At 35.6% G+C, this 16,159-nt stretch overlaps 1 protein-coding gene across 6 annotated transcripts in view; it reads right to left on the reverse strand.

Annotated features, from left to right (window-relative positions):
- Positions 1–16,159, reverse strand: part of RALGAPA1 (Ral GTPase activating protein, alpha subunit 1 (catalytic)) — a 281,300-nt gene that overhangs the window by 215,866 nt on the left and 49,275 nt on the right. For all 6 annotated transcript variants that reach the window (XM_011925953.1, XM_011925962.1, XM_011925949.1 and 3 more), the window contains 5 exons: positions 15,013–15,190; positions 11,761–11,876; positions 7,035–7,173; positions 5,503–5,711; positions 3,642–3,881 (listed from right to left, as the gene is read on the reverse strand). In XM_011925953.1, coding sequence (XP_011781343.1) covers positions 3,642–3,881; positions 5,503–5,711; positions 7,035–7,173; positions 11,761–11,876; positions 15,013–15,190 — 882 coding nt within the window. The remainder of the gene's footprint in view (positions 1–3,641; positions 3,882–5,502; positions 5,712–7,034; positions 7,174–11,760; positions 11,877–15,012; positions 15,191–16,159) is intronic.

Below are 16,159 nucleotides of genomic sequence, written 5' to 3' on the forward strand. Positions count from 1 at the left end.
AGAAATTCTAAGATACAGAAAAATTAACCTGTTTTAAAAAATTAGTATGTACTTCCCACTCAATTTTGCTGTCAATCTAAAACACTGAAAAACAAAATTTAATAACCTTAAGTTAATATCCTCCAGAGCTAAAATATTATACAAATTGTCAGACTACATCCTAGTGGCTTGAATTTACTACACACCAGAGACCTACATCCTGGCAGATTCCAAAATATTATTTTGCCAACATATTGCTAAATATGAATTGTGAGGAAAAACTGATATTAGCCATAGCTAAAAACTGGTTTATAAAACCAGTGATAATTTATAAATTTATAATGAGAAATAACTGTCAAAGAAACCAGAATACTCAAGTTCATAAATCAGCAGTTAATTCCTCTATGGAGAAGCAACAAAAGACCTGGAATAATCTTGAGCAAGGAGAACAAAGCAGGAGGTACCCACATGTCTTGATTTCAAAATACATTACAAAACAGTAATCAAAACAGTATGGTACCAGCATTAAAAACAGATATATAGAGCAATGGAACAGAGCAGAGAGCCAGAAATACACACACACACACACACACACACACACACACACACACACACACACAGTATTATCCAGCCTTCAAAAAGCAGAAAATCTGGCCGGGCACAGTGGCTCACACCTGTAATCCCAGCACTTTGGGAGGCCAAGATGGGCAGATCATGAGGTGAGGAGTTCGAGACCAGCCTGACCAATATGGTGAAATCCCGTCTCTACTAAAAATACAAAAATTAGCCGGACGTGGCGGCGCATGCCTGTAATCCCAGCTACCCAGGAGGCTGAGGCATGAGAACTACTTGAACCCGGGAGGTGGAGCTTGCAGTAAGCCAAGATAGTGCCACCATACTCCAGCCTGGGAGACAGCGCGAGATTCCATCTCAAAAAAAAAAAAAAAGCAGAAAATCCTAGGGCCAGGCACAGTGGCTCATGCCTTCAATCCCAGCACGTTGGGAGGCCGACGTGAGAGCATTGCTTGAGGCAGGGACTTAAGAGATCAGCCTGGGCGATACAGTGAGAACCCCTCTCTACAAAATAATTTTTTAAAATTAGGTAGGCATCGTGGTCTGCACCTGTAGTCCCAGCTACTCAGGAGGCTGAGGCATAAGTATCACTTGAGCAGTGAGCTGTGATCACACCACTGTACTACAGCCTGGGAAATGGAGTAAGGCCCTGTTTCAAAAAAACAAAAAGAGGGAAATCCCACCATTTGCAACAACATGGACTAACCCAGCAGACATTATGCTAAGTGAAATAAATAAGCTAGACACAGAAAGACAATTTTTTGTATAATCTCACATGTGCAATCTAAAAAATCAAACTTATAAAAACAGAGTAGAAAGGAGTGACTAAGGGCCGAGCAGTAGGCAAAATGGGAGATGCTGATCAAAATGTACAAAGGTTCAGTTATGTGGGATAAACAGGTTCTGGATATCTAGCATGGTGACTATAGTTAATAATCCTGTATTTTACACTTGAAATTTGCTAGAAGATTTTATCCTAAGTGTTCTTACCATATATAAGCAAATGAAATTTTATCTACGTAAGGCCATGATTATGTTAACCAGATTGATTGTAGTAATCATCCGTAATGTATAGGTGTATCAAAACATCACAATGTACACCTTAAATATATGCAATTTTTATTTGTTGGGTATACCTCAATAAAGTTGGGAAAACCATAAAATTAAAAGTGTTTGATACCAACATACATCCACTAAAGTAATTTCTAAATGATGAACTTCAAGCAGAGGAAAGTGATTCTAAATAGAAGATCTGAAAGGGAAGAAATCATGATAAAATAAAGTGGCAATTACATAACAAATATACACCAACACAAAAAACAGAACTAAATTACTTAATATAGATGTTGGGGGGAAAAATCAGACTAGTAGGGTTCTAAGGTCCTTGTATTGATTAGGAAGAGGGTTAAAAAAAAAACTTTAGAACTTGAAAAGTGAAGTATACATGTTAAAACTTATACGATAACCACTAAAGGAAAAGGAATGGGGTCTCGGGGAAAAAGATAGAAAAAGACAGAAAGAAAATAATAAAACTGACAAATCTCTGGCAAGAATCACCATCCAAAAAAAGAAAGAGAGAGAAACAAACAAGGGATAGGGCCAGGCACAGTGGCTCATGTCTGTAATCCCAGCACTTTGGGAGGCCAAGGCAGGAGGATAGCTTGAGGCCAGGAGTTCAAGACCAGCCTGGACAACATAGCCAGACCCCACTCTGCAAAAAAATTAAAAAATTACCAAGCAATTAAATACTGCACTGATGGGAATGAAAAGGAGGAATATGAATATAAATGCTTTAGAGGTTAAAAGGATTATAAGAGGATGTGATGAGCTTTGTCAACAAATTCGAAAACAAACACAATAAGCAAATGCCTAGAAAAATAAACTTATTTAAACTGACTCAACAACTGGAAAGGCTGAATAGTTCTATAAGCTTTAAAATTCCCCACAAGTATTCCAACATAATTTGTCAAATATCTTTCCTTTCCCAATTGTTATATATTCTGTTAACACAAACCTTAAATCTGGCTAGAACCACTGCCAACGCAGGACAAAAAATGAAAACAAGTTTGTTTCTTTAATTTAGGCTGACAAGACTAATGCTGTCTCATGCTTTGTTTTACACATCAATAAATATGTGTGGGAGATCACGAGTATTTGCTTTGCCTAGAGAGCTCCCTGGCATGTGAACGCAGTGTGGCACTGAATAAAGAGCACTGACATGGGAACCAGTGGGCATTTCATAGTCGAAGATCTACCACTTACTTGCTGAGACACCTGAATGATCCCCCTCAGCTGCAAAACTCAATGTTGTTTACCTGTAAAAGTTAAGTGCCTTTGCCATCAACAGCAAATGGTAGTTTTCATAAGGTTTCTTTTCCACAAAATTTCTACATATTTGAGAACGTGCACTTAGGGATTTCTAGCTCTCTTCATGTGAAATAGCTTTTTGTTCTTTTATTTTCCCTTTTTTTCTATATTTTCCCTAAGAAATATCTGTCTTAATCAACTTTGACTTCAGAATGCCTTAGAGGACAAAACTAAGCCTTGAGGGTAAAAGCAATAAAAACCTCCCTTCCTATAATCATAAACCATTTACTGATGAGAGAGTGGGAGATAAAATAATTTTACTACAGTTTATTAATCAAATGATAGAAGAGTTTCAATCTATAATGAGTAATTTTAAAAATTATTCTGGTAACAGGAGGAGTATAAGTGGAAAAGTAATTATTAAAAGTATCACAAACTAAAATATATAAATAGAAAATACTAAAGGATTAGAGATACATTTTATAAACTAGTATAAACTTAAAAAATCTACATGAAGAATAAATTTTAAATAGCTAATAATCAGTAATCCCCTCCCCTCCCCTCTCCTCCCCTCTCCTTTCCTTTCCTTTCTTAAGAGATGCAATCTCTGCATGTTGTTCAAAGTGCCCTCAAATTCCTGGGCTCAAACGATTCTCCCACCTCTGCCTCCTGAACAACTACAGCTAAAGGTACACACTACTGTTCCCAGCTAAAAATCAGTATGTTTAATATTAAAGATAAAAGCCTCCCTTATAAATTAAAAATACTGAGAGGTATGTTACCTGACGAAATATCTCTGTCACAAAGTTTACATTACTTCTTTTAGAAGAAAAAACTCTGCGAACTATTTCAATGTCTGTGAGATGTTCTTCATCAATACTACAGAGACTAGATGAGCTAGGTTCTCGCTCCGTGAGAGTGCTTGTATTGGAATGAGACTGTTCGGGTTCTGTAGTTCTGTCTGCTTTATCAGCATTATCATTTTTGCTTTCTTCTCTGGATACTAAACTAGCAGCTGCTCTCTAAAATACAAAAAAAAGAGAGAGAGACACAATATCATAATCACTTCACTGTGTATTTTGTCTTTTAATAGGTAATACTGACAAAATCCAAAACATTTCCCAAGTAATTTATACCACTGCTTAAACTTGGAGCATAGAGTTTCATTTAAAAGCCATTCTAAATAATTAATTAGCAATGCAAATAACTCAACATCTAAGTGACAGAGATACTCCAAAATGTGTGGTAATTAATCATCTATCCACCTATAGTTATACATGTTTCTCAGTAAGTCTACAGTTCAAACAAGTTATTAATTAAAGCTGGGTGGATGAATAATGGAATTAGAGACAGCTCAGACCTTCAAGAATAAGTAAATAACTTAACATCAGAATGTTTACCTAATAAAACCTTAATGTTTAAAATTATCTCTATTTTACTGTGGACAAAAATTTACACAAGTAAAAGATTCTTAAACAAAACAAAAAACAAAGGAACAAAATTTATGACAGAAGTAGAAACGAAACTAAAAGAAAATATTAGAAAACTTGAGAGAAAATTCTATAATTCTAACAACGGAATTTTCACCAAGGCTGAAGATCAAGCCTAACCAGAAAGATAGGGGAAAATTAAGTCTTAAGGTGGTGATAAGCAGATTCCTATACGGTAGAAGTAGCACTATTCTGTGGTATAAATTACTTTCTGTTAAGTTATTAAATTTTTGGCCTCAGTTTTGTCATCCATAAAATAACAGAGCTTAAATAAATGATCTCAAATATACCTTTCCAACCAAAAACATTTATGATTTTCATCCATTACCTTCTAGGATCAGAAAGCAGATAGTTCTGCTTGAGAATCTTCACACTTACAGAACTTAGAGCAAAGTTTTGGAGGAAAACACACCATATAGTTTGCTATAGATAATAAAACTCAAATTTTCTGAATTTTGATGAATTAAACACACTTTATATCTTTATCCTACTTATAAAAGATTTAAGGTGTTATAGAAAAAACACACATAGTTTAAGATTTTAAAAACTAAGTAAGAAAATCTGAGGAAAAGAAAATAAAAATAGTAAAAACACTGTAATGTAGACATGTTTAGGAAAATGTACAATGAGGGAAAAGAGAAAATAAAAAAGAAGTATGAAAAAAAGGTAAACTGTTAAATCCAAAACAACAGTTTGAAATATTACTCTACTGTATTGCTTTATAATTTTATATCACATTTCTAGACTGGGAGTCTTTGTTGAAAAAGGGGGGAAGGGGGTGTGAACAGGTCTTTCAATCTGCATTTTGTGAATGCCCCCAAATAAAAAGGGCCATCAAGGTCCTACCATTTGCTCACAGTTATTTTCACTTGTAAGATTTATCTGTACAATAAAGAATATTTTTAGTATTGTATAATTAAAATATAGAAAAAAGAAGCTGAGACTGATATACTAATGAAATTATCTTCTATACTTCTCAAGTTTCATTTCTTTATTAAGAAACTTATTAACTCTATAAGTAAAATTTGCATTTATAAAATATATTCATACAAATAAAATAGCACTATTATTTAAGTGTACTCTCCACCTAAGGCAATTGAAATCAATGGACTAAATTTCTAACTTTAACAAGCCTGCCTCATTTATGCATTACCTGAATATTCTTTGGCAAGACTTCACCTTCCATCCCAGGAATATGAGGTCCTGTATGTGGTTTTGGCTCCAGCCAGAAAGAAACCAGCCAACGAATGACAATAACACGAGCCTTAATGAAAGGCTCCTTTGTACAATAGATTGCTTCATTGGTTTCAGCATCTTTCTTTATCATGACATAATGTGGCTTTGGTCTCATCTGTGGGATGTCTGTGCAAAATAAAAGGAAAATGAAAACCAAATTAAGAAAGAAATTATGTTTAGAAAAGACCTACATTTTTAAATATTTAAGAAAATATTGTTACTCTATTCTGGTTTTAGAAGTAGCTTTAGCACAAAAATGACATTTCAAAATTTGCCAGATGTTGCACGGAACGCAGAAGAGTGAACCATATATACCAGGATGATATATAGAAACATGTATTTTTACAAAATATCAAAAAGTTCAATAAACCTACCTAAGTACAAAGACGCTTCCAGAACCATTTAAAATAAATAAGCGCTCACTTCAATTAACCTAACACTGAAACACATATTTTGAAGTCATACCAAATATGAGGTTTTACCTAAGCCTATTAATTCCCTAAACTTGGTATTAGGAACACCTTTCTGGGAAAGAGACAATTTACCTACGGATAACCAATATCTTCTATATATGGCAGAGATAAGCTTCTAACCCAGAATTTGTACACAAGGCTCTAGGCTCAAGGCTCCAAGAGATATGTTGGGGCAATAATTATTAAAAGTAATTGCAAAAACTGCCATTACTTTTGCACCAACCTATATAAATACTGGATGAAACATGGCTATGTAATTATTCATACAGAATTTGAATAAGACTAATATTTGATTGAACCCCCATATGGGGGGACCTTAAAAATAAAATTTATAGTATAGTCTAAGGATCATACCAAACAAGAATTCAGTTTAATTTACAATCACAAATATTTCTGGTGGGCTAACTTTTCTAATTGATAAGATCCAGAGAATAAGTTTTTAAAAAATCTGTTCATTGTTGGCTGGATGTGGTGGCTCATGCTTACAATTCCAGCACTTTGGGAGGCCAAGGTGGGAGGATCACTTGAAGCTAGGAGTTCAAGACCAGCCTGGGCAACACAGGGAGACCCTATTTCTAAAAAAAAAAAATAATTAGCCAGATGTGATGGTGCATGACTGTTGTCCTAGCTACTGGGGAGGCTGAGATGGGAGGATTGCCTGAGCTCAGCAGTTCAAGGCTACAGTGAGCTATAGTCATGCCATTGCACTCTAGCCTCCTTGGTGACAGAGTGAGTCCCTGTCTCTCAAAAAAAAAAAAAAAAACAAAAAAACAACAAAAAAAAACTCATTCTTATTGAAAATTTCCTATTAATATAAATTTGCTTTCAGTATGAATCTAGGTATCATATCTGTACCAACCAACCAATACAAGTATAAAATATGATCAGTTTCCTGCAGTAACAAATGCCAGCTTTACAGTGAGAGATTATTTTACTCTTATGTGTGATCTTTCAGAAAATTCCAAACATTACCTACCAAGTATAGGATGATATAAACTGTTTTCCTTACAGATGTTTGGAAAAATATAAGGCAAGTAATATTTCTTAAAATGTGAAAACAAAAATGAAAATCCCCTTTCTTGGTTTTCTTTGTTCTTCCATTCTAAACTTTTTACCTAAAAATAAATTATATAATTAGAATCATTCCAGAAGAAAGAATCTCTTAAAAGGAAGTATTAGCAATTATAAACAAGCTTATAAAAGGCTGCAATACACTGAACTGTTAACACTAAAGATCATGATACATAGCGTAAGGACAAATCTTTTAAATTGGTCTAATGTCAAACAAGTACATTATGCATATTTTTTTAAAAATCCTAGAAGTGTGCTTCAAAAAACTATGAAAATTATATAAAAGTTGGCCCTACTAATGACAAAAATATTAAAGTTCTCTCCCTTTTGTCCCTTCTTGAATAATTCAGCCTAAAAAATCATACAAAATACATAAGCATATGTGGTAGGAGTGTGTGTATGTAAGCAGTAGCAGCAGTCAAGTGCAGATAATCAGAGCCTGAGCACAGGACACAGGGCATCCATAAAGAGGGTACAGCAGAGGCAGTAACCTAGTGGGGACTCACAGTCTGAGAGGGGTGAGGAGGGTGTCCACGAAGTGGGAGAAGTGAGGACAGAAAGAGATGACAGTAGTATAATATAGGGTATGAGAAAGACATCCAAGCAGGTGGTTGGCAAAGGCCCAGAATGGGGTAATGGAACCCAATCAAGTTAAGGAGAATGTCTGCAGAGGAGGGCAATTGTGGCAACAGGAGATTGATCATACACAAGGGGGAACAGATTAAATAAGTAAATATACTGAGAATAATATGAGCCACATTTCTCATTGACAGGTAAGAGTTATAAATACGGAAAGGAAGAAACCGGAGTGAACCCTGCAGTACTAGACTGAAATTTGGAAAATGGGTATGAATTAACATTATGATAGATAGACAGACAGACACATAGACAGACAGATAGGAATATGGATTTGTGTGTGTCTGTGTCTGTGAATACAATTCTTCATTAAAATGAATGACAGCTCCTTAGAGAAGCAGCAGATTTCAGAGAGAGCAAGAAAGGTATGAGATGAGCTTGAAACATCTCGTGGTGCCAGAAAGTACGGAAGTGCTCAAAGATGGAAACAATTCAAAAGTATAGGAGTTACCTTGAAGGAACTTCCACTAGACAAATTTAGGACAATCTGAGCATCAAAATTAGTAACTGTAGTAAATACTAACACATGAATTCACAAGAATGCATAAATCCATGTTGAGATAAATAAGTAAGTAAATAAACGGGGAGGGGAGAAAGCTTTTTCCTACAGTATGTAGCCAACTCTTGAATGTAGAATTAATGATGGAATTAATATCACCAGTTGGCCAAAAAGTAGAAATAACTCAAATACTCATCGGCTGATGAAGAGATAAACAAAATATTGTATATGTATACAATATAATATTATTCAGCACAATAAACATGAAGTATCGATACATGCTACAACATGGATACACCTTGAAAACATTTGCTAAGTAAAAGAAGCTGGTCAATAAAGACTACATATTGTATGATCCTATTAACATGAAATGTCCAGAACAGGCAAATACAGAAAATCAATTCATGTTTGCCTAGGGCTGGGGATGAAAGGGTGGGGGTAAGAGGACTGACTCCTAATGGGTATGAGGTTTCTTATTAGCACTAAAATTACACTGTGATGGTTGTGTAACCTTGTGAATATACTTAAAAAACACTGAACTGTATGTTTTAAGTGAGTGAACTGTACAAAATGTGCATCATATCTCAAAAAAGCTGTTTTTAAAAAATTACCATTTGGTAATAACCCTCATAACTACAAAGTCAAAAGCCTTCAATGGATGTTAAAACATGTGTGAAATTTCTATAAGAAAAGGAATATTTAGGTAGCTAAACAGTACTTCCCACAAAATACTTGTTGATTTTCCAGTGCAATACTTACCGATATTACACTAGAAAAGCCTGGCAGACACTACCTTAATCAAAGGATTAAGGCCAACATTGCTCATACATCAGAATTAGCTCAAAATGGACCACAGACCTTAATGTAAAACAAAAAAACTATAAAACTTCAAGAAGAAAACGCAGAATATCTTTGTGACATTTGATTAGGTGAAGATTAGAAGCAATTCCGAAAGTCAGATCCATTAAAAAAGTGGTATAGCGGACTTCATCAAAACAAAAAACTTCTTAAAAAAATGCTATGAAAATGGAAAGATGAGCTACTGGAAGAAAGTATTTGCAAAACATACATCTGATTAAGGACTTCTTTCTAAAACATATAAAAAACTTAATAAGACAACCCAATTTAAAAATGGGCAAAAAAAAGTGAACAGACACTTCATCCAAGATATATGGATGAAAAATAAGCACATAAAAAGATATTCAACGTACCATTAGCTGTTAGGGAAATGCAAATTAAAACCATAATGAGATACCACTACACATTCACTAAAATGGCTAAAATCACAAATTGACCATACCAACTGTTGGTGAGCATATGAAGCAACTGTATAAGTCTTAACATATTGCTGGTGGAATGTAAAAAGGTACAGTCATTTGGAAAACAGCTTGGTAGTTTCTTAAATAGTCAATATATACCCCTACTATTTGACCCAACCATTCTACTGTTATGTTTACGCAAAAATTTGTTTACCAATATTCATAGCAGTTTTATTTTAAATAGCCAAAAATTAGAGACCACTCAAATAACCATGAACAAATAACTGGATCAACTAGTGCATCCCCTACAATGGAATGCTATAAAAGGAGCAAACTACTGACACGTACAAGACAGACAATTATCAAAATAATCACACAGAAAACAAGACCAAAAAAAGTATGTACCCTATGATTATATTTACATAAAACTATGGAAAATGCAAACTATTCTATAATGACAAAAAACAGATCAATGGATGTCTAAGGATAAAATGATGATGTGGTAATTCAAGGGGATGAATTACAAAGGGATCCAAGGGGCATGGTGGCTCACACCTATAATCACAGCATTTTGCGAGGCTGTGATTCAAGTGGGAAGATCACTTGAGCTTAGGAGTTTGAGACCAGCCTGGGCAACACAGTGAGACCTTATTGCTCTAAAAAAAAAAAGTTTTAATTAGTCCGGCTCGGTGGTCTGTAGTCCCAGCTACTTGGGAGGCTGAGGTGGCAGGATCACTTGAGCCCAGGAGGTTGAGGCTGCAGTAAGCCATAACTGGGCCACTGTACTCCAGCCTGGGTGACAGAGTAAGACCTTGTCTCAAACAAACAAACAAAAAAGCAAACAAAGATCCAAGAAAATGCCTAGAGGTGATAAATATATACATTATCTTAATTGTGGTAAAGGTTTCACAGATATATACATGTAATAAAATTCATTAAACTGTAAATTTCAAATGTTGCAGTTTATTGTGTATCAATTATAGCTCAATAAATCAGTAAAGCAATATTTTAAATCCATACGAAGTACAAAAGTATTTTTTAAAGAAAAACTAGTAATAACAAGGATGATCATAACATCTGCCCACTACAGAACACTTACGGTGTGCTGTGCAATATTTTATTCTAAGCACTTTTCACTATTTAGGCCTCAAACACCAAAATGGTGTTATTTTTATCTCTATTTTACAAATAAGGACACAGAAACAGCAAGTGGTTAAGTAATTTGCCAATGGCCACACTATTAGTAAAATGTGGAATCAGGGTTCAAACTCTGGCAATCTAGTTTAGGGTCCAAATTAACTTTATAATGTTTGTTTCTGAGGTATAAGGAATTTTTGTGTTTGGAGCCGTTACAAGAAATGTGCGAATAAAAGCGTTTTCATCAATCAGGGTATGTACATTTTATATCTAAAGGTGAATAGGTTACCTTGCAAAATACATGCACCTAGAAATTCAAAAGATACAAACAGGTTTAAGTGTAAATTACATTTCTCCTGATCATCCTGCAGCCCACCTCCCTATTGGCAGATTGATTCCTAAATCAAACAATTTTCAGCTTTTCATTTGAAGTATCACAACTGCTGATTACAAATGAAAGGATTAGAAAATAAGTGCAACTGTCTCACATAAAAAGGTATACACATAAAGAGTCTACAAAAATGTCCCTCTCTGGATTCCTAAGAGTGTCATCATCCCTCCAATGATTTGAGAAAGAGATATTAACGTATTTTCGATAGCAAAAATTTGTCACTTCTTCAAGAAAATAAGCAAACATATGCATCTACTATGTGATAGACCTGGAGCAGTTACTGTCTGCTGCTAAGGTTTCCACTACAGATGCAAGAAAAACAAGTCCTTGTACTTTCTGTCTTTTTTATTGTGGCAGCCAAGGATGAATAGAGGGATACAGGGAAAAAACATGAAGAGAGAATTTTTGTAACTCAGGAATACCCTTATAGAGTGAAGAGTCTATTTTACCCCAAAGAAGAATCTAAAATTTGAGTTTACATGACAAGTGTAGGAAATATCCCCCACCACCATCACTTGGTTGATTACACTTGTAAAAGCTTAAAAACTAAAGCTAATTAAAAGCAAGCCATTGACCCTTCCCCTCCAACCTCCCTGACAAAAAGAAAACAAGCAAATATCTACTATGACAGAATAATGGTAAGAGAGAGAAAAGGGAATCACCCATATAGGATAGTAAGGAGTGTGATATCAAAGAAGATAACAAGTACCTGAATTACTATGTATTTTAGAAGTGCTTCAAGAAAATAGCTTGTGAGATCTTCTTGCCCTTTATCTCCTGATTGTGGGGGGACAAGAGGAGTGATTTCTTCTATAGTGACTTGAGCTATCCAAAGACAAAAGAATAGTATAGTTACAAAACAAATTTAGTAAAACAATAATATAACCAAATTAACTGCAAAATGTGTATGCAATGAAAATTGCTTGAAAACTTTCTAAAGACTGATCCTTGAAATAAATCTTGAGATCATCCCTGATAGTTGATCACAACAATAAATTTTATTTATTTATTATTATTATTACTATTATTATTATTATTATTTTTGAGATGGAGTCTCACTCTGTTACCCAGGCTGGAGTGCAATGGCACGATATTGGCTCACTGCAACCTCCACTTCCCAGGTTCAAGCGATTCTCCTGCCTCAGCCTCCCAAGTAGCTGGGATTCCAGGCTCCTGCCACCACACCTAGCTAATTTTTGTATTTTTAGTAGATGAGGTTTCACCATGTTGGCCAGGCTGGTCTCAAATTCCTGATCTCAGGTGATTTGCCCACCTCGGCCTCCCAAAGTGCTAGGATTACAGGTGTGAGCCAACGTGCCTGGCCACAAATTTTAATAATCAGCTGTTTTGTGAACCCTTGATTGAGAGAATGTGACAAAGGGATGGACAGACAAATAACACAGTGATTACAAGTATGTAACATCTCAGCTGAGAAAGAACTTCTGGCAATTTGAAATTCACATGAAGACTGCCATTACAAAAATTCCATAAGATGACAAACATTTGTAATAATGCAGTTATTTATCAAAGTACCAATCTGTTAACTTACCAAATAAGAAAGTTTTATATTTTTTACTTTTCAGATGTTCAAAAAAATTCATTATAACAAATGCAAATGCAAGAAAGTCAACCCACAACTAGCTGAACTCTCTTAAATATTTCCTAAGCTGAACAATTAGTACCTGGTAAACACATGTAGGTCCCTAAACCTGACTCTCAGTAAATATCAACCAACAAGCTCACAACAGAAGTAGATTTCAGTTCTTAAATAATACATGGTATGTTATTCTGCCACTCATTTTTAAAAATTATTCTTTAAAAATACAAACTTTAGGCCGGGCACAGTGGCTCACGCCTATAATCCCAGCACTTTGGGAGGCCGAGGCAGGTGGATCATCTGAGGTCAGGAGTTTGAGACCAGCCTGGCCAACATGGTGAAAACCCATCTCTACTAAAAATACAAAAAATTAGCCTGGCGTAGTGGCACGTGCCTGTAATCTCAGCTACTGTGGAGCACGAGAATTGCTTGAACTGGGAGGGGGAGGTTGCAGTGAGTCGAGATTGTGCCACTGCACTCCAGCCTGGGCTACAGAGTGAGACTCTTGTCTCAAAAAAAAAAAAAGAAAAGAAAAGAAAAAAGAAAGTACAAACTTTATCATCTGTACTCTGGACTTCCTGGACCACTGTCATCATATAGAAGAACACATTTTATGAAAGCTTTATTCTGTGAAGCTATAAAAATCCCCTTAAAACCCACTCTTCCCATAAATATGTCTTAGTCTCCGCTGGGGAGTATACAGATTCCATATTTTCCACATCTTATAGGCTAAAAAGCAAAACTTCTATTCTCAAAAAGAGAAGGGGCAGAAGTCAGTCACAAATGTATTTAAAATGAATAATAATTATTTTTAAAGTCATCCACAAAAACACTGATGAAAGAGTGGGTGTGGTGGTATGCATCTGTAGTCCCAGCTACTCAGCAAGGCTGAGGCTGGAGGACTGCCTGAGCCCAAGAGTTCAAGGCTACAGTGCATTATGATTGCACCTGTGAAACGCCAGGGCACTCTAATCTGGGCAACACAGCTTTGAGACCTTACCTCTTAAAAAAAGTGATGAAAGAAAACCTCTCTATAAAGAGAGGCAGAAGAAAAAATGCTTATAGAACATCTGTTAAGTAAACCAGACATAGTGGCTGACACCTGTGATCCCAACATTTTGGGAGGTCAAGGTGGGAGGACTGCTTGACTTTAAGAGTTTAAGGCCAGCCAGGCAACATAGCAAGACCCCATATCTCTACAAAAAATTTTAAAATGAGCCAGGTGTGGTGGGTGGCATGCGCCTGTAGTCCCAGTTATTGACCTGAGCCCAAGGGTCTGAGGTCACAGTGAGCCGATCATGGGAGTGCACTACAGCATAGGCAACAATAGCCCAAGCTACTAGGGAGGCTGAGGCCGAAGAATTGTTTGAACCCAGGAGGTGGAGGTTGCAGTGAGCCAAGGCCACGCCACTGCACTCCAGCCTGGGTGATAGAGTGACATTCTGTCTCAAAAAAAAAAAAAAAAAAAAGGAATATTAGAAAAAATTAAGGTAAAAAGCACAAAGACTTACTAATGAATGAAAGCAAAAATTAAACACCACTGAAATTATAAATTTTTAAATAGCACTATTTATGAAAATTTATAAAAATTCAATTTACACATAACATTCTCACAGTCATATCTAATGGACAAAATAAAACACACTTGTACTTCAATGTACATCCAATTAACTCCAGGATACAAGGTGATATGTAATAGTAATTAATGAAAAATGTTAAATGATCTGTATTAACCACAGGTTTTTGATGCTTACACCTCTGAAGCCTTACTGATTCTAGAGAGAATATGTCCTTCCCAGGGCTAGCCAGTTCCTAGAGACACTAAGTGACTAGCCTGTGAGCATGCCTTTCATATTCAAACCAACCAATCCAGAGCCCATACCCCTACCACCTCCTCTACACTCACATTCAGGGTGACTACTCCTTTGCCCTAATTACAAAAGGACTGGGTACTAGACAACTAGGGACAATTCTTATGCCCTAGAGCCCACTGGAATTATTCAAACTAGCTAATCCTAAACTTGCTTAACCTGGGTTGCCTGTTTCTTGCCACAGAAATCATAATAAAGACTCTTGCCCATGTTTTTCCTGGTTCCCTCTGCCTCCTGACCAACTCTGGTGCTTCTCCACGTAGCCCCTGTGGCATGGCATGCCCCTTCCGCTTGGGAACTGTGAGTAACAAACTATTATTTCAACAGCTTTCTTGATCTGTTGACTTCATGATACCTGAATAATAATAAAAGCTATGTTTTAAAACATTGCCTTGGATTACCCAGTTAATTAATGCACAGACTTTGAAAAAATACACTAAGAGACTACATAAAAGCTTAAACATACTGACAGGTAACATCCCATGAATCTTACTTTCTTGAAGGTTGAGTGGAGGATTAATGAGATTATCTAAAGTTCGAGGTCCATGTTCAGACTGTGGTGCTGAAAATCCAGGGATTAAGCATGAAAACATCCAGAGCTGTTCTTTGCTACAGTTATTCTGAAGAGCTTGCAACCACAGTAAGAAAAGACGAACACCTTCTCGCCTAATCTAAAATAAAATAAAATGAAAATAGACAATATTTTTATTTATAATGGAAATACTTCCTTCCTTTGAAAAACAAAGTTCTCTAGATGATGATTACAGAATGATACTTTCAAAAGGCAGGGCAGGGAAGGAAGGGGAAGTTGAGGAGGAGGAGAGAGACAAGACATACCAATAGCATCTATTGAAATCATTATTTGGAAATACAAATGCATGGATTTTTAACAAGTATAGAATGAATTTGTTCTCTAAAGGCATCAGGTAATTTTTATTATATAATTTCTATTTATAAAAATTAGAAAATCGTTTCCTTCTTGTCTACTTCCCTCCTTGCCTACCTCCCTTCACCACCAGTCTAATCCAAGAAGCAAGAAGAGAGAGAACAATGACTGTTAGTAGTGAGAATGAGTTTGGTAAAAGGAGGAATGGTTATGGGGATCCTGGCACATTGCGAATTCAATGTGCTTGCCCCTGAAAAGTTCTGAAATTATTAAAATTATTAAGTTAAAATAAAATGATTTAAATTATTTAAATAAAATTATTTAAAACCTCTCTGAAATTATCTCATTTCCTTATTATTTGATTCTAAGCTCCAAGATAGCAACTTTGTTTTACTCTATTAAAGCACCTAAAACAATACCCTGTACACAGAAGACAATAAATATTTTAATTGATTAATGAACATTCTCTCAGCATAAGAACAGTAAAAGAGAAATAGAGGAAAATTCAATCTCTGACAAGTAAAACACTCATTCTTCCACTATGTAATCTCACTGATAGCTTTGGAAATTACCTAATCAGAGCTTGTTCGTGGCCACTGTCAAAGGTATTCAACTGCTGTCACTTTCATGGTTTGGACAGATAACAGGAGAAAAGCTACAGGAAGGCTTATTCCTTTGTACTTTTATACTCAAGCCATGAAGTCAAAAGCTCCTGTAATAATGTTACTTTACCTAACCTACAGCAAGATATTTT

This window comes from Colobus angolensis, unplaced genomic scaffold (assembly GCF_000951035.1).
Source record: "Colobus angolensis palliatus isolate OR3802 unplaced genomic scaffold, Cang.pa_1.0 Scaffold119, whole genome shotgun sequence".
Taxonomy (NCBI): domain Eukaryota; kingdom Metazoa; phylum Chordata; class Mammalia; order Primates; family Cercopithecidae; genus Colobus; species Colobus angolensis.